Source organism: Apodemus sylvaticus, chromosome 16, assembly GCF_947179515.1.
Source record: "Apodemus sylvaticus chromosome 16, mApoSyl1.1, whole genome shotgun sequence".
In the NCBI taxonomy this organism is placed as follows: Eukaryota; Metazoa; Chordata; class Mammalia; order Rodentia; family Muridae; genus Apodemus; species Apodemus sylvaticus.
In genome coordinates this window covers 56992007-57011524 of record NC_067487.1, presented here as the reverse complement: position 1 = coordinate 57011524, position 19518 = coordinate 56992007, and the positions used below count along the sequence as shown (strand labels likewise).

General features: G+C 36.3%; 1 protein-coding gene across 5 annotated transcripts in view; it reads right to left on the bottom strand.

Annotated features, from left to right (window-relative positions):
- Positions 1–6514: 6514 nt before the first annotated feature.
- Positions 6515–19518, bottom strand: part of Erbin (erbb2 interacting protein) — a 97733-nt gene continuing 84729 nt past the window's right edge. Inside the window, exons 22-27 of one of the 5 annotated variants that reach the window (XM_052160016.1) lie at positions 18050–18193; positions 15604–15720; positions 12579–12785; positions 11215–11307; positions 10708–10782; positions 6515–9222 (exon numbers count right to left, since the gene is read on the bottom strand). In XM_052160016.1, coding sequence (XP_052015976.1) covers positions 9115–9222; positions 10708–10782; positions 11215–11307; positions 12579–12785; positions 15604–15720; positions 18050–18193 — 744 coding nt within the window. In that variant the 3' untranslated portion in view covers positions 6515–9114. The remainder of the gene's footprint in view (positions 9223–10707; positions 10783–11214; positions 11308–12578; positions 12786–15603; positions 15721–18049; positions 18194–19518) is intronic. The other 4 variants (XM_052160017.1, XM_052160018.1, XM_052160019.1 and 1 more) reach the window with 4 other exon arrangements.

Genomic DNA, 19518 nt, shown 5'->3' with positions numbered 1-19518 from the left:
TTTGAGGTTTTAAAAACTGTTTCCATTCCAAATTGCTCTCTTTTCCTCCTGCACCCGCACCTTCTGGTTGCTTGAGGGTGTGAGGTCTCAGGTATTGCTCCAGTGCCATTCCTGCCTGCCCGCTGCCATGGCCCCAGTGATGGACATGGACTCTGAAACTGTGAGCCCCAAATTAAATACATTTCCTCATAAGTGGCCTTGGTCACAATGTTTTGTTATGGCAACAGAAAAGTAACGGAGACAACCACCAGGCCTGAAAAGTTTGCTTTTTTTTTAAGCTTTCATACTGTTTTCCATAATGGTTATTTGACATTTTGCCAATAGCACATCAGAATTCTACCTTCTCTGTATCCTCACAATACATTGTTTTCTGTTCTTCTGATAGGTTATCAGGGCAGTTAACTCATTGTAGCTTTATTGCATTTCATTGATAATTACTGGTGTTAATATCTTTCCTGTGCTTACTGGACATTTATACAGCCTTTGGAGAAAAATGTCTATCCAAGTCATGTTGTTCAGTGGTAGATGTTCTTTATATCTGAATATTGACCTCTTAGGTTGCATTTTTAACTTTGTTGATAGTTCTCTTAAATGATCAAGTCTTTAAGATTAATGTGATTCCTTGGGCCTATTTTTTCATAGGCATACACCTAATCCTAATGTCAGAGTGAACAGGTAACACCCCTCCTTTCCAATGTGGCTCTTTTTTTTTCTTGTTGTGGTTTGAAGTTTCAGTATTATCAGTGACAAAAATGAGTGTCCTCATCTCTAATCTTAGATAAAAAGCTCTCAGCCTTCTATCATTGAACAGTGGAATGTTCATATCCAGTTTTCTTCTATTGAAGGGGCATGTGTGTGTAGGTGAGGGCCACCAGGAAGCCCCTCTAGTGTTCTCTGACTTACTCTCCTGAGACAGGAGCTCACTGAACCTGGGATGGAAGCTCCCATCTCCATCCCCAGTGCTGGGATTATAGAAGCCTGGCCATCCCTGGTGCTTCCTACATAGATGCTGGGGACTCAAACATGGTTGTCATGTTTGCACAGCAAGTGATCGTAGCTGCTGAACCCAGCAACATTCATGTGTGTGTGATTGTTGCTGTTTTAATGATGAGAAGGTGTGAAATTTTGTACTTGTCTGTATTGATTTTAATGACCATATGGTTATTTTTTATAATGTAGTCTTTTTATTCTTTGATTTTGTATGCTGAATTTCAGGTATAAATATTCATTAGGGTGAATAAATCTTTAGTGTAAGGTTGAATTTGGCTTGTTAGTATTATATTTGGGATTATGTGTGTGTCACCAAATGAGCTTAATTAGTTGGCTACAAGAGCACGACAGAGGGGTTATTTACAGAATTGTGCATAGAAGTAATTACAGATGCCAAGACTCAAAGCTGCAATGGCCATCTTATCACCTTGAGTCCTAACACTACAGCACTCCACTTTCTTGCTCTTGCCCTTACATTCTTTCTGCTCCCTTTTAATTAGGATTTTTGTATCAAGGATATTGGCCTATGGCTCTATGCTATCTTTGCCTAGTTTTGATATAAGGGTAATCTAGCCTCATTGTGTTTGAAAGTATCCTGTCTTCTTAGTTTTGTTTATAGACAAGCTCTATCTGTAGCCCTAACTAACCTGGAACTTGCTATGTGGACTAGGCTGGTCTCTGCCTATAGAGTGCTGGGATTATACATGGTGATTCCAGTTTTAATTCTTAAAGGAGTTTGTGCGTGTATGCACAAATACTCAAATGTGTCCTGGTGCTCATGTGAAGCCCTGAGGACAACTTGTAGGAACTAGCTTCTCCCACCATGGGATTCCAGGAAGTGAACTCAGGCCCTCAGGCATGGGGTCAGATGCCTTTTCCATCTTTCCATCTTTTCCATCTTTGAGGCTTTCTCCTCTCTAACTTTCAGAACAGCTTTAGACGGACTGATGTTTAAAGTTTTCAGGGATAGATACAATGTGCATTTCTGGGCCTTTTGTTGTTAGGTTTTTGACTATTGATTCAATCTCTTTACTAATAACAAGTCTATTAAGATTTTTTAAATTTCAGCCAGGGTGGTGGTGGCCCATGCCTTTAGACCCTCACTCAGGAGGCAGAGGCAGATGATCTTCTCTGTATCGCCCTGAAATACAGAGAAAACCTAAAAAGACATTTGTATTTACTAGTGTTATACAAGTGTTTCACATGTGTATATATATTTCTTTTCCTTTGTGTTCTGTTGCAATGTCTCTTTTGTTAATTTTTACTTATTATATTTGAAAGTTTGTCAGTTTTGACTTTCAAGTAAGTAAATGCTTTTGGAAATGAAACTTTTTATTTATATTTGCTCTAATCTTTAGCACTTCCTAATACTGGGTTTTAGATCTTTAAGTTAGAGTTATTTCTGCCTAAGCAGCTAATGCTATAAATTTTCCTCAATTCTGATTCTGTTGCAGTCTTTAGTTTGATGCATTGGTGTACAAGTATGTGCATTGTTATATGTTTGTAGATTTTTTCCAGGTTACTTCAGTTATTTTCAGTTTCATCCTATTGTAGTCACTGAAGATATTTGGAATGGTACCAATCTTAAGTTTTGTTATGGTCTCAAGTTGGTGGAGCTGCTGGGGAAGGATGAGTGTGGTGGGCCTTGTTGGGGGTGTGTCACTACCACATCATTTCCAGTTAGTACTCTCTGCCTCACGGCTGTTGTGTCTCTCTGCTCTCTGCTACTGCTCCAGTGCCATGCTCCCTGCCAGGGTCACGGACTGACTCAAGCTGTAAGCACACCCCCATTAAATGCTTTATTTTGGTCATGATGTTTCTTCACAGCAATAGAAAAGCAGCTAAGACAAGTATGCAACTTAAGAATAATATATTCTCTATTATTCTGATGTGGATTGCTTTATATATGTAATTTAAGTTCAAGTTCTCTTTCCTCACTGACCACATTTCCTCAATGACAATGAAAACTGAGGACTGCCTTCTCCTACTGTTTTGCTACTTCTTACATTTCTGTAAATGCTTGTTTCTATTTGGAAGCTCTATTATGTGTTTGTATGTATACATTGATAACTGATGTAGTCTTCTACTGATTAACATCTTTATCATTCCATCTCCTTGCTTGTCTCTCACAAATTATCTTAAACAATCTAGTCTTTCTGCTCCTCTACTGCTCACTCTCATTCTTTCTTCCTCTCTTGTTTCCTAAAATACTGCTATGCTGCTCTAACTCTCCTGTCTCAGTCTTCAAAGCATCCTGGGGCTGCAGGCACGTACCACTATGTCTGGCTTTACTTTGTACTGAGAGTCCAGTTTACATGGGCTGTCGTTTTCTATTCCACTTTTAGTCCATGTATACTCTTAAGGTCTCAAGCCTTTTGCAGACAACATATAGTTTTGTTTTAAAACCATAAATTCAGCAATTATCCATTTTCTTGGTATCTGACTGAGTTACAATGAAGTCACTGCAGCAGGGAAGAGTGCATCAAGTTGGCATTTTTTGAGTTGCAGCTTTGCTCTTGGCCGCCTTCTTTTGTGTGTGTGAAATGTGTGAACTCCCTAATCATTTCCCATCTGTACTGTAGACATCTTTGTGGTTATCACTGCATTTACATAAATATCTTAAAGTTATTGCAATCTACTTTGAATTAACTTCAACCACAAATAAGCTTATTCCTGTGTATTTTTGCCACTTACATGTTACAAATTAACTTCATTACATACACATTAAGATAGCCTTATACTTTAAAATCCTTTGCCTCATTTGAAAATGAATTACATGACCATATTATGACACAAGATTCTGTATTTACCTGTATGCTTACCTATACTGAGTTCAGCAGTTTAATCTGGCTTTGTATTGCTGTTTATGACTCATTTGCTTTAACTTGAAGAACTCTTCAGAACTGTTAAGCATTCCTTGGAGGATGGGTTTAGTAGTGAAATACTTGACCTTTCTCTTACCTGGGAAAACTTTAATTTCAACTTCATTTTCGAGGAGTTTTCCAGATACTGTTTTCCTGGCCGATAGGGATATATATTAGCTTCATCTCTTCTAGCCTAGGTTTCCACTGAGAAATCTGATGATAATAGCAGGTGCTTTGCACATAATAATTCATTTTTTTTCCTTTTCATTCTTGAAACAGGGCTTCTCTCTGTACCCTTGGCTTCTGAAATTCCATACACCAGGCAGGCCTCAAATTCAGAAAATTGCCTGCTGTTGCCTCCCCAAGTGCTGAGATTAAGGGTATGCACCACCATGCCTGGCTATAATGGCTTAGTTTTCTCATCATCATCATTTTGGTGGCAGAATCTTATGAAACCCAGACTGGACTCCCAATTTGCTAAATTAACACCTAATACTTTTTGAATTCTTGAATCTCATATGCCACCATACCCAGTTTTTGAGGTGCTAGGAATTGAATCAGCCTCTGTGCATCCTAGCAAGTGTCATGCCAGCGGACTCCATCATCTTTGTGATCTCTTATTATGGCACACCTCAACACTGGTCTCTCGAGACTTTTTAGTTGGTGTAATCTGAACTTTGTACATTTGAATATACATTCTTGTCCTAAGATTATGTGGAGTTTTGTTTTTTCCTTCAAATAGGATCTCTGCTTCCCTCTTAATTCTTCTGGAAGATAGAATAAAGACTAGTGAGTTTCATGAGGACGCATCTTTCCCTACTTCATTTCCTATTAAGTTATTTATATTTAAAAAATATATTTAAAAGTAGTTATTGGGTGGCCAAGATGGCTCAGTGAGTAACTTGGTGCCTAGATAACAAGAATTCAATACATAGAATTCACACATGGAAGAAGAATGGACTCCTGCCAGTTGTCTTTTGATCTGTATAACCTTGCTATGCTATCTACATGAACAAAACAACAATGCAAAAATAAAAATTAATCTCAGGGAGTAAAAAAATAGTCAAAACTATTGACTCATTGATTTACTCATTTAAGCAAAATCAGTCACATGCTGTGATGGTTATCAAACTTGACCACTTCTGACTTGTATCTTATCTAATTGACACTATCCATCAGGTTTGTTGGAACATCTATAATCCCAGCACTCAGCATCCTGAGACAGGAGAACTGCTGTGAGCACAAAGTCAGTCTGAACAAGATACTGAGTTCCAGAACAACCTGGGTTAAAGAGAGTCCTTCTCTCAAAAATGAAAGTTTTTATATTTAGTTATTTCTGTTCTTTCGTGAACACATAAAACTTACCATGCAAACAGCCGGGCATGGCATGCATGCCTGTAATTCCAGCAGTTGTGAGGCTGAAGCAGGACTGCAGTGAGTCCCATGTCAGCAATGGCTTTACAGCAAGATGGTTTGAAATAACCAGAATAAAGAGCTAGCATTTCTTCTCTTTAGATGATTTTTAGTGATGCAATTGCAGTGTGAACATTTTATAGGGCTGTAACTTAAGGGACGTTCATAGGAAACGTGAAGGTATGCCAAAACATGTGTAAGATACCAGGCAGGGAAAATTCTTAGCAATTGTCACTTTTAAAAGTTCTGCCTAGGCCCTCCTTTCTGCTCCCACAGCTCATGACACTTCCTCAAGGGCATAGCCCGGGATGGTTGTAGTTCATCCCTTACTTCCCCTCCCTCAGCATCACTATTCTTCACCATCCTATGCTCAGCACTACCAAAGTCATCATTTCATATTCTGCCTGATTCTGCCATTATTGATCATAACTAAAAAATGAAATGTCAAAAACTTACCATGAAATTTACAGGAGGCGGGAGGAGCAAAAAACGGGAGCAAAGATCAATTACCCTTAAGGCAGTGAAGTCTGGTATCTCTAGACTACAGGCAACAACAGCACCTGAGAACGTGCTTTGAATGTAAATTCTTGGGCATCTTGCAGGAGACTGACAGATGCTGAGGCTTGAGGAGAAATGCTAGTATAAAATACTAAAATACATGCAGGTTTTATGTCATACATAAAGGCAAGTACTAAAGTCAGTTATTAATGGAATACAGACATAGGTATTCAATATAAACTTAACAACTTTGCTGGAACAATATAAGGCAGATGCTCAGAAAGTCCTGTATACATAGGTGCATGACATGTGACAGACTTTACATTGCACATAGTAAGAAAGTGGGCTGAGGCTGGGGAGACGGCTCACAGGTCAAGTGGGCTGGGGCTGGAGAGACGGCTCATAGGTCAAGAGCACGGATTGTTCTTGATCTTCCACAAGGTTTGGCCTCAATTCCGAGTATTTACAGGAGGCTTAAAACTGTAACAAAAGTGCCAGGAGATCAGTGCCCCATTTTGTCTTTTGGGCACTGCATGCATGGTATTCTGGCATGTAAGCAGGTAAACACCACATATATACAATTAAAAATTTTAAAAGTGGGCTTTTACAGTTGATGCAGGAGACCATGTAGGTGGATCTCCACCTGACACAACAGTCAGTGATAAACTCAAGATAGATGGACTAAGGGTTTCAACCACAGAGAAAATCTACACGGTTAACAGAAGGAAACATGGAAGAGGAGCTCTGTGACTCGGGCATGGAGACTTTACTAAGAATAATGAAGCACAAATGAGAATTGATCACATACATGCTAAACCTAACAAGATACTATCAACAGCTGTGGACTAGGCAACGTTTGTAATGTCTAAAGTAAACAATTCAGGCACTGAGCTACAAGCCTGTAATGCCAGCAGTAGGAGAGCTGAGGCAGGAGGATTCAGAGTTCTAGCTACACAGTGAGTCTGAATACTTTCTGTGCTACATAGCAAAAACTTGTCTCAAGACTTCCTATGCCAAAATATAAAACAGTGTTTAAAACATGTAGGAAACTCGTGCAATTTTATCTTTAAAACTTCCAAGAGTCCACATGCAGATTTTGTGGGCTTGAGCGGATGGAGGAACATGCAGGAGAAATGAAAAGCTGCCAAGGGTTAGCTGAGCCGGAATGTGGTCCTGAGGGCTGTCCAATTGGAGGTAAGAGCAGCCCAGGTGGAGCATAGTAAACAGGAAGTAATAACGGGGTTATCAATAGCAAAGTAGATTTGAACAGCATTGGAGGGCAGGCACCTGCCCAGGTATTATGCGGCTTAAGGCTTATTGTAAATATAAAGGCTGCCAATGAGTCTTTCATCAGGGAACTCAATAACCAACATAAAATGAGAATAAAGGGAACACCGAGACTCATATTAAAGAAGCTGTTTGTCATTCTTTGTTTAAGAGATTACAACACATACAAGTGAATTTTATCAAAATACAGCACATTTCTTCTACTATATTCATAAAAATCAATTCCTATGTAAATAGTACTGAAAATCAACTAAAAATGAGTTAAAATTTACAAAGAGTTGTTAAAGGGTTTCAATCAAAATTATTAAAACTATACAGTACAATACCCAATTGATAACAGCTTGAAAGAAGTGCAATATTTAACTTTAAGTTCAAATATTTTTAAAAGTGCTGACTATTTTGACTAGAAATGGAAATGAGTCCAACTCATTTTGTAAAAATAATGTAGGTGGTGCTTTAGCTAGTCCTATAAGAATCTCAACTAATCAAGGCTGAAGAGCATAACACATTAAAATTACCCAAATTATGCTTCTCAGAAATTAAAAAAATTAAGAACTGAGTATTGCTTTAATAAAAATTTCAGACTAGCCTCAACTAAAAACAGTTGCTGGTCTCCTATGGCACTTTCCTCTGGTCCAAATAATCATGCATTTTCTTACCACTGCATGTTACCCAAATTTTATTTGATTATATAGAACGAAAGCAAATAAAATTAATGGTTTGAATAAACAAAATTAATAGACTTCTATCATCAATACTTGTTACAGTAACTAGGAACAAAGGCAATTGGTGGTAAAATGCTATCATACCAGGACATTTAGAAACCCTTTAAAGACTCTGGTGTGTGGAGTTCACATTGAATGTTATCTGTAGAACAGCCCTTTTCTGAACACCACACTGGCAGGCAGGCAGGCAGGCAGGCAGGCAGGCCAGCCAGCCTCGGGACCACCCTTTGCTCTCCGCTCTCCTCAGCAATGCTCCATCGCTGTGCCAGGCTCACACTTGCTTTGGTTTCCTAGCTCCATGCACACTCACATTTCCTCTCACTCTACCAAGGCAAGGCCAGGCCAACAAAACCAGGAGGCTTTCTGAAACCTTCAGACATTTTGTATTATGGGTGACACACAAAACTTAAAACTGGCTTTTTAGTTTCATCTGCTTTTTAAAACAAAAATTATAGATTAGATTATGATGGAGTGCTAATTATAAAAATTAGGTTGCAAGTACCACCATTTATCAAAGAAAAAAGTATTGGGACTTCATAGTATGAGAAATGCGTGGACATGCATCTACATTAGAGTTAAAAACCTCAGTAACTAAAAAAATTAAAAATTGAATCACCAGTAGCAAATGTATATGCTATGACAAGAATCGATCTTGTAGAGCTCATAAAATGCAATTATTGTCTTTTAAAAAGACGTTACATATTTTATTGCATTATTCTATTAATAAAAATACATTATCAGGTAACTTTTTTTCACCGTTTGCCTCAGATTTTTATAGGAAATAATGCTTTAATCTGGCCTTGAAAAGTGAGCCCACCAGCACCAACTTCATCTACCTGCTCCTCAGTACGCACACAGCAAAAGCCAACACTTCAAACCTCTCACCCACAAGGAAAAAGTAGTTCGGCAGAAAAAACATTAATACCAGTTGAATAAAAGTAAGGACACAAAAGCTATGAGATAGACAGCTCTGCCATCTGTCTCTGGGCTACATCAAGGCTAACTATTGCCTTGCATACAGTCAGTCGTGTGTATGAAATCCAAAAATAAACCTACAATCTATACAAAAACAACATAATTTTGTTTTTGTAGCCTTGATTTGCTAAGTTTAAAAACCTAACAACAAATTTTATATGATTTGAATCCAACAGTCTCTTTTATCTTCTGTACAGTGGTTCTTCCCTCTAACCACAAGGTCCATTATTTCAGTAATGTACAAGTTCCAAGCCAACAGTTTGAGTTCTTCTTTATATATAAAAATAAGCAAAATAGTCATTTTCCTTGCAAGTATCTTCCATAAATCTTGTTATCTTCCCCCATTTTTTTTGTTATAGTGCTTATGAAGAAACTTCTCGTACAATGATGAGTTCTACTGCATTATGGAAAGTTTTTAACAAGGACACTGCTTGCCCATGTTCAATGTTGATAAAACTGTAGCCATTAGCCTAGAAGAAAATGGGAAAAAACCTTTTAGAAAAAATTTTAGAAATGTATTTGTAATTTTAGATGTAATTTTCTGACAGTTCACAAATCTCTAATTTGTCTAGCAATTTAAAAGAGCGTACTGGTGGATGAAGTGGCTCAGAGAGGAAGCCACTTAATTGCGTGTGGGAAGCCTTGAGCTTGATTCTGGGGACCACCATCAGGAGAAAACTGACTCCTTCAAGTTGTTGTCTGACCTCTACACTCATGAAGTGCAGCACATATCTGTACACACACATATAAAATAAAAAACACAAATAGACTAATGGTCCCTACACTGTATACTGGGAAATATGGAAATATATGGAAATATAATCTCTGAAGAACTAACCCAGAAGCTTTTAGTTTGTATGTGTATGGGGATTCTGCCTTCATATGAGTCAGGCTACCAAAACGAAGGTAACTGAAGTCAGTGTCTGGACTTTTGGTACCCAAGGAGGCCAGAAGAGGGTGTCAGATGCCCTGACACTGAGGGCTGTTCCTGGGAACCCACCCTGTATCCTCTGGAAGAACAGTTAGTACACTTAGCCACTGAGCCTCCTACTCAGCCCCTTAGATAGTTTTAGTATAGTGAACAGATGTTGGGAGGTACTTGTCTAAGACAGGATCAGGTTGTTGTGTGTATGTGTTAAGGTACGCCCAGCCTTACCAAACTGTGAGGTTACCTGAAGGCAATGTCTAAACTTCTCATATAAGGAACCAATGGTTCAAGACCAGCATACAGGTTATATAAAGGTTAGCTATTATTTATTGAGCTCTTATTCTGCAACCAGATTCCTATCAGAATAACCTCTCCTCTCTCCCCACCTAGTGTGTGTGTGTGTGTGTATAAGGAAAATAATACTGGATACTATGTTAGACGGTTCTTGTCAGTTTTTGGAGTTAGAAAATTATTTAAAAATAAAAAAATTAAAAATTAAAAGTTGTACTAACATGAATGTGCCTGACATTGTTTGAATCACTTCAATTTTATTCTATGTATTACTGATGCAGTCGCTAAGTTAACATTTAAGAAGGGTTGAGCAGGATTCAATTTGAAATCTCTACTTTCAGCTATTAAACTCTAATGTCTCTATCATTTTTGGTTTGAAGGTTACTTCTTGTTATCTGAACTAACAATGGTGGAGTAGGAGGAAGTGACCATAACTTATGTATTTAGGTAAAACGAATGGTTGAAGTAACAGGAAAAAAGTGCAAATGCAAAAAGGTTTCTCAAATTTTGAAATTTTATTATTTGATATTAATTCACCTCCAAGTAGATCCCCTAAATTACTAAATATGAACATTTCTAAACTTAAAATGATATATCAAACATATAATCATGATTTTCAATGTATAAAGTAGAACTATTTAAAAATAAAAGGTATATAAACACTAAAAAGTATTATAAAATAAAATTATTGAAAAATGAAAATGAAAAACTTAATAAAGGTGGTTGATTTAATTACCTGAATAATTTTATCTCCTGGCTGTAGTAATTTTGATGCTGGTCCTTCAGGCTGTACCCTTGTTACAAATATACCCTTTAATGAACAATAACAAAAAATAATTATTTATTGCCAAACTACAAAATGAAATCATGAATCGATAACAAAGAAAACCTTTTTTCAATACATGCTAATATGTGAGTATAGTAGAAACTGTCTCGACTTTTCAGAAAAAACACTCTGACAGATCAAAATAATTTCTGCTTCTGACTTTATCAACATAGCAATATCACTTCTGTGGATTTTTGGAGAAACAATAACGAAACTAGAAATAGCTTGGTAATATCATCAATATTCACATTTTTGGTTAAATTCTTTCCTTCAAACAACATGGAATGATCAAATTTCAAAGACCAAAGGAAATAAAGAAATAGAATGAGAGCCATATAGATTTACATTTTCACTTAAGTATGGGATCAATATGTGGCACCTTATGAATGTTCAAGGACATATTAAAAAACAACTTACGTCATCATCAGGTCTGAAAGGGTTTCCTCTACCCCCAACACCTCCTGATATGCTAAATCCAAGTTCTGGATCCTTTTCTACTCTTACTCGAATCTGATTTAATATGAAAATAAAGGAAATATTACTATATCAGAAAAATATACAATACTATCCTATTTATATCCTGGTGAATTATATTCGAGCAGAATATTCAAGGATTCATCAAAAATAGACATTTGGGCAGATGAGGTGGCATGACAACACAGAACAGTATTAATGTTAATGAGTTAGTGAGTTAAAGGCACAGTGGGATTACCAAGTGTAGCTTCTAACTTTACCACTTATGAGCTTAGTCAATCAATTGACATTGGCCCTATTTTAACTTTTAGCCAGTATGAATTTTAATGGCATGGTGCATAGCTACAGAAAACATGGACATATTTCCATCAGTTTTCACTTACAGATCATTGCCATATGTCATAATAAGGTAATTATGATGTTCAGAGCTGTTTTTAAGAAATCAACATCTCATTCTCTCTATCTGTTTATATGCTTCAGGGGGGTTAGGCTTTTAAGATCAGATCAATTGACAGCAGTTTTAATAAACAGCTATAAAATGAGAATCCAGAAACATTTTCTTGAGATAGGGTCTCACCATGCAGTCCTGGATGACTTGGAATCTGCTGTGTAGACCAGGTTGGCTTAAACTCACAGAGATCCTCCTTCCTCTGGCCCTTAAGTGCTGTCTTGTATTAGGACACAGGGTCTCTCACTAAACAGCCTAAGCTAATCTAGATTGTCTGATGCATCCAAGTTGGCTTTGACTACACTACTCTCCAGCTTCAGCCTTCAGGGTGCTGTATATTGTGGGTGACAGAAGCTAAATTTCTGTTATAGGATGCTCCTATTTACATAGATTCAGTCAAAACAAAATGTGATCCCTACCAAAGGTTTCAATACTATCACCATCATCTCATACATAAAGCACTAAGGCATATGAAACTAAGACCTATACATCTTCAAGACTAAACCTTCAACCCACTCTGCAGACTAGCTGAATTTCCAACTGTAAGAGCCAAGATTCTAGTGTAGAACGGAGACTAAAAGGTCTACTATTTACAGTCCTAGAAGAAAATCTACTGGAGCACCATCAATTCATCTTGTACAAGCAATAGCCTTAGAATTAAAAAAACCCAAACAAACCTTATTTTACATGATCACGAAGCCAAGTTAAAAACTACAACGTTTAATACTTTAGAAAACTAAAGTTTATAAACAAAATGTAAAAACTGCTGTTAAAATTCTATATGGAGTTATTGCTATTCACCTATAAGGATATATGCAAAGTTTAATTTCATATTTCAAACAGTCGTGATGAGTCTTACCTCTTGCCTTGCCAGTTCATGGCCTTGTCTAGGAGAACAATGGGGATGTGTATGTGGAGGCTGGTGGGCCACTTTCAGCATCAAATAATCAATTAGTTGTTCTCTAGAGGGATGCCTTGCCACAGAAGCCTGAGGGGGATGATGTGTTTGACTATAATTTGCCTGAGGCCTGAGAGGCTGGCCCATTTGTCCATTACTCAAAGGCATCTAAGAAAAACATGAATTATCTTAATATTCTCCTTAGATTAATACAAAAGTACTAGAGTTTTAACATTATATACCATTCAACACTGAGTTACTATAGTCTTCTAAACCATTTTATAAAACCACTATATTCTTGTAAACCACTATATTTTTCTAAAACTATTTTTCCAAAAGAAAAGTTATTACTGTCTTAATTATAAATTTGCTTGGATGTTTAATGATCGAATCTAATGGCAAACTTCTAAAAGAAGGCCTCATCTATATTTTAAATGAATTGCTTTTTCTGTTAGATATAAATCTGTTACTTTGACCAAATGTTAAAATAGGAAACAAGTATATTGAAAAACCTTAACATAAAACAAAACAAATCTTTATATATTGAAAAAAAATCCCTTTAAATTTATTTGCCTATTAGAAGGGTATCTTTTCATAGCAGATCATAATACACATACACAAAAGGTGTATTTTGTTTGTTTGTCTTTCGAGATAAGGTTTCTCTCCCTGGCTGTCCTGGAACTTAACTCAGTAGACCAGGCTGGCCTCAAACTCAAGAGATCTACCTGCCTCTGCCTCCTTAATGCTGGGATTAAAGACACGTACCACTACTGCTCACCTAAAAAGGTAGATTTTTTTTTCTGTTTTTCCTCTGGGGGAAAATAAATCAGGAGTGCAGCTTTTTCTTAATTTGAATATATTTGCTACCTTTATTTCTTCCTTTTCAGAAGAAACAAGTCAATTCAGCTATCTACATAGGAATTAAGTGATTTGTTGTGTATGTATGCGTGCATGTATCAACAATTTTTAAGCTCTCTAAATATTAGCTCTGTGGAACATTAAAAATCCAAGCCTCAAGTACTGATATTCTACTTTATTTTCCTCAATATGAGAAAAAAAAAACATCACCAGATTTAAACAATCTTTAATACCACCCATGTGTTAAGAAACTGACCCTGGATTTAGATTTGGGATTACATTAGTAGCAAATAACTTATTCTGTTCTATGAAGAAACTAGCTAAAAATTAAGTCCACATTTATATTATAAATGTTCATATGTAAAAAGACTTTAGACAGAAGAGGAAATAAATGCTTCAGTTATTTAATCACTTAAAATTTCCTTGCTGGCTAACAGAAAAGTGTTTTTTGAGCAGAAAACAAAATTTCCTTAAAATTATCTAAAATGAGAAGTTTGGCAAAAGTTTAAGAATTGTATGTTGTGAACTCTATCTTGCTAAAAATACAAAAAAGTTTGTTTAGTAAGAAAACTTATTCTAAAAGGACACTTTTTGTCACTGTTATACTAAAACTTTAGTTAATTCTGAAGTCTAGGACAATATATGTGTAGTTTATGACAGTGGGGAAAAATGACAATATTTTGTGACAAATCTTATATTGGGTTAGGTACTATGTTATGGTTACATGTCTGGAAAAATCTATTAAAGTTATCTGTCACTGGATAACTATAAATTTAAAGCTACAAATCTATTAAAAGGTGCTCTACCTAGCTGTGCTACTATTTTACTATTTACAGAAAAATCTACAGGGCCCCCACTTTTTCCTCTGTTTATATCATTTATTCCATATGCAGATTTCATTATCCTCCTCTGACAAAAAACCAAGATAAGGCCTTCTTTATGCCAGGTAAATGCTCTGTCCTAGTTACAACTCCACATCCCAGACATCTGAATGGCTCTTTTGGTTGCTGTTGTTGTTAAGTAACACTTATTTATGTGTGTATATATGCAAATGTGTAGGTGCATGCATGGCCATGACACGTGTGCAAAGTCAGACAACAACTTTCATGAATCTATTCTCCCTTTCCACCATGTAGGCTCCCTTTGTCAGACTTGAGGACACATGCCCCTCCCACCAAGCCATCTTGCTTGCTTGCTCCCTGATTAGCTCAGGCTAGTGTCAAACTCTTGATCTTCCAATCTTGGGCTTCAAGTGCTAAGAGACATGTGCTTACTTTACTAAGCTTGTCCTATTCTTAGGAACTGCTATTTGGTTTTGTCTAATCAACATTAAATATAAGAAATATATTAGTCTTTGTTTAGCCAATGTCTCATGAAATTAAAAAAGTTAAGAACTAAGTTATAAAGATGCATGTTGAAAAGAAAAGAACTGGATGATAACTTTGAATTAAAAGAAAAAGGGATAAAATAAATAAGCGTGTATCAGTTTATATATGGTATGGCTAGATGCCTATATTTAAGAGCAAATTAAGTTTTAGATAATAAACATGACTCATAGTTGTATCTGATTACACTAGAGGTATATAATTGGTTAAAACAAGAAAGAGTGGCTGAGAGAGAATGCAAATTACCTCTGACATTTTCAAAATAATTTATCTGTAAGTTTTTATCTACAAAATACTAAAAATCACAATGATCACCTGCTCTATTATATAAAAATGTCTTTCAAGATGATTTCTAATTATATCTAAATATTTTCAAATGGTTTTAGTTTAACAGTAAGAGATTCTAAAATGCAGAATTTAAAATAAAGTCATCTTCTAACTTCCCAAGTAGGTTTATTATCAAGAACACTAAAAACTTCTTAATCAAATGAATACTAAAATAAGTAGGTGGAACTACAGAAACCAATGTAACCATACAATTATTCTCTAGCATGAAATATCACAGAATAAACTGGGAAACAGCAGAGCCGAATTCTATCTTGTATTTATGAATCATTTAAAAATAACCCTACATAATGAACACAAGAGAGGTCTCATAAAATATTTTTAGTCAAAGAACATAAGATTTCAAATTCAAACACTGCAAACCGTAGCAAGCTCACTTCTCTGGCGGGAGCACCTACTTTCATCAAGCTGTCTGGAAGATCTCTGTGACTAAGTGCACCTGATGGGAGGGTCTGCTCTCCTGACATGAATCTATCATCTTGGCAACAATCTCCTGGACTGGATGTCTGGGGATGCTTAAAATGCAGAAGGAAAAAAGTAAACAAATAATATACTTTAAGATGTGAAACAAAACAATGATGGCACATGAGAGAAGGAGAGAAACACTGCTAGACTGTAGAGTGAGACAGACTCAGGTCAGATGCTGTCATCACCACTGCTTTCTGCACCTTTAACTGTCTTCAAACGTATATAGCAAGACATTTGTTCCTGTAATCCTTAAAATTTCATAATATATACCAATTTTTCTTTTTATTTATACTCCTAAGTTAATATCTCTTATCAAGAAATGTAGTCAGTGGTTAAATTCTCTCCAATTTTAAAAGCAACTAATACATTACTGTTAAGCACTAAGGAAAGTGTTTTTTATTAAAACAAAATGAACTGCTCTTGTTTTGACCTCACAGTTCTACATAGAAATTCCTCTCAATTTCAATGATGTGCAATCCCAGTAAGCTAACTGTATAAAACTTGTGCTGTAATCCTGCCACATTAACATTAGCTCAATATTTTAAAGTCACTGTTTTACAGAAATTCTTTAAAAATCATTTCATGGGGGCTGGAGAGACGGCTCAGCGGTTAAGAGCACTGACTGTTCCTCCAGAGATCCCGAGTTCAATTCCCAGCAAGCACATGGTGGCTCACAACCATCTGTAATGGGAGCCAATGCCTTCTTCTAGTGTGCCTGAAGATAGCTAGAGTGTACACATACATAAAATAGATAATTCTTTAAAAAATTAATTCATATTATTTGTATACTCATAATATTTACTCACTATAGTTTAACTTAATGATAACCTTAAAGGAAAAAAAACAGCTCAATGTCATTTTTTTCTGAATATTTATTATTACAAATATGTAAATAAAATATCAATATTTACTTTAAGCCAATGCTAAGCACACCTAATTTAGAAATTAAAACACAGTATGTTTTACTTTTTTTAAACTTTCAAAATAGCATATTCCTAGCAGCAAATAATTAACAATTTTATATTGAAAAATAATTCAAAATATACTCTACTATACCATGAAACATATATAATTTTAAGGATTTGGAATTTTGTTTGTTTGTTTTTTTCAAGACAGAGTTTCTCTGTGTAGCCCTGGCTGTCCTGGTCACTCTGTAGACCAGGTTGACCTCGAACTCAGAAATCTGCCTGCCTCTGCTCCCAAGTGCTGGGATTAAAGGCGTGCACCACCACAGCCTGGCTAGGATTTTGAATTTAATCTTAAAAAAAAAAAAAAAAACAACAGACCTATCATGTCCGGTTAGTTGCTATTTCAACGCATAGCTAAGCACTTTATTGTGTGGTCTGATCTAATTTTGTCTAACAGTATGTATTTCATTTTTCTTCTCTTATTATAACCTATTTCTCAAATAGATAATGATCAACATAGCTCAATGCTTAACACTTAAACTCCTGCCTGAAGAGACAGTTATGCTCATGCACTCTTCAAACAGCAAGGAGATCATAGTGAAAAGCTAACCTTCAGGCCATATAGGCTTTAAATTTAATGAAAATGAAGGCAAAACGTTAATGTAAAACAAATTTGGAAGGAACAATTGTTCTAGATGACTATGAATGCCATTCATGATTTACTGAAATCAAAGGCTGGCTCAGCCTTTTCTTCCTCTTTTAAACTAAGATGCTCCAATGACTGCTGCTATTATATAGCAAAGAGACCAAGTCATAGCTAATGACAGAGCACAGGCCAAGACAAGCTCAGAGCAGCCACAATAAACTGACTCTGGGACACAGCTCCTCCTCTGGAACATAACAGCACAGCCAGGGCTGAAGACAGAGGAGGACTGACAAAAAAGTCAAGAGCCTAGAACAAGAGCCCAGGTGGAAGTTACTTACAAGAAAGAATTAATACGTCTGTAGAGAGGAAAGAGCTTTCATAGCACGGGGAGGACTCATGGAGAGCTCTGTCACCTCTTTATGTCCTTCCTGAGCCATGACAGACCTGTATTTACTCTTAAACTGTCACTGGAATAATAAATCACCACTAAGGACCATGATGAAATGTGTTCAAGTAAGTATTTGGATTTTTCCTTTACGCTGATACTTTTACAACTTCTCCAGTCTCATATTTAACCATATCCTGTGAAATATGATTAAACCCTGGTATATATAGTGCTTATTACTAGACTTATAAATCTAGCTGGCTAGATCATTAACATATGACCAAGGAAACAGGGACAGAAACTGTAGAACTAAGTCATAAAGAACTCAGAAAATACAAAGATTTCTAAGTCACAGAAGTTCTCCCCCTAGAAATGCTAAAACGAGATCTGAATTCTCTCACTATGTGCTAAAGCATGGCCCTACTGTAGGTACTCACTCGGAAAATGTGCCCACCAGAACCTCTTCCGTCTGCCACACTCAGGGCCAGGCTGCCCTGGCTGCCATGCAGATCCCTAGAGCTGCCATAGTGAGAGCTGCTTACAGCAGTAAGATTGGAATTAAAGGACCGTGACAGCATACTCTGAATAAAGAGAGGGTAATTTGCAGAGATTAGTATAGCATGCAAAATCCACAGGACGTGTTATATACACAGATTTACTTACAAGTAACCCCACCCACACCACGAACAAATATCATGCAACACTGGAATTCAGAGCCCAAGAGAAATTGGTACATACGACTACAGAACAACAAACATATACATGAAGAACATGTATAATCACAACCATTCAGATGTTTAAGGATCAAAGAAGTACAGATGTATAGTTGCTTTTGTTTATTAAATATTACCATTTCTTTTATGCCTAATATATATGTCAGAAATAGAAACTGGGCACATACCCAAATTCATTTATTATGTATTTATTGATATACAATAGTATATAAGCAACTTTTTAATATTAGATGAATTTACCAACAATTAGTAATTCTGAGCCAAATCTCTGAAGGCTCTATTTCATTCTATAAAAATTCTCTTGTTGAATAATGTCAACGTCTAAACATTCATATTACAGCCAAATGTATTTGTGATAAACACCTGGATATCAGCCATTTCACTCTTTCAAAATTTATTTTCCACATTTAAAAAAATATTTTAAGTTTTAAGATGCAACTTAAAGATTTTCAATTTTTTATTTGTATATATGTCTGTGTATATATGTATATTTAGCCATGTATGTAGGTTCCCACAGAGACCAGAAAGAAGAGTCAGATCCCCTGAAGCGGGACTTATGGGGCTTGATGGCTAAACTAGGGAAACCACAGTTAAGGAATAGACTGTTACTACTAAAATAAGGAAATGAAACAATAATCATTTACATATTGCTTTTAGGAAACATATAGCTTCTCTAGATTTGAAGCTGATAATACCAAGAAGTGATAAATAACTGCAAAAGGAAAAAGAACTATAAAATGATTACTCCTTATTTTGTGGACTTAACATGGTTTCGTTTTTTTGAGACAGGGTTTCTCTCTGTAGCTCTGGCTCACTCTGGAGACCAGGCTGGCCTTGAACTCAGAAATTCACCTGCCTCTGCCTCTAAAGTGCTGGGATTAAAGGTGTGAGCCACCACCACCTGGCTTGTTTTAACATGCTATCTTGAGTAAATGCTAAGCACAATGTCCTAGGCACTGCTGTTCAATGCTGCTGATGGTTATCTAATAGCACAGAAACAGGGCTGAGTAAGTACTCTGGAGTCAGTAACACTCTAGATCAGAGGTTCTTAACCTTCTAATGCTGAAATCCTCATGTTGTGGTAGGTGATCCCTGTAAGTTTTCCTCTGACCGCTGTGCATGTGCATGTACACACACACACACAAACACCACTAAATGTAATTTAAACATTT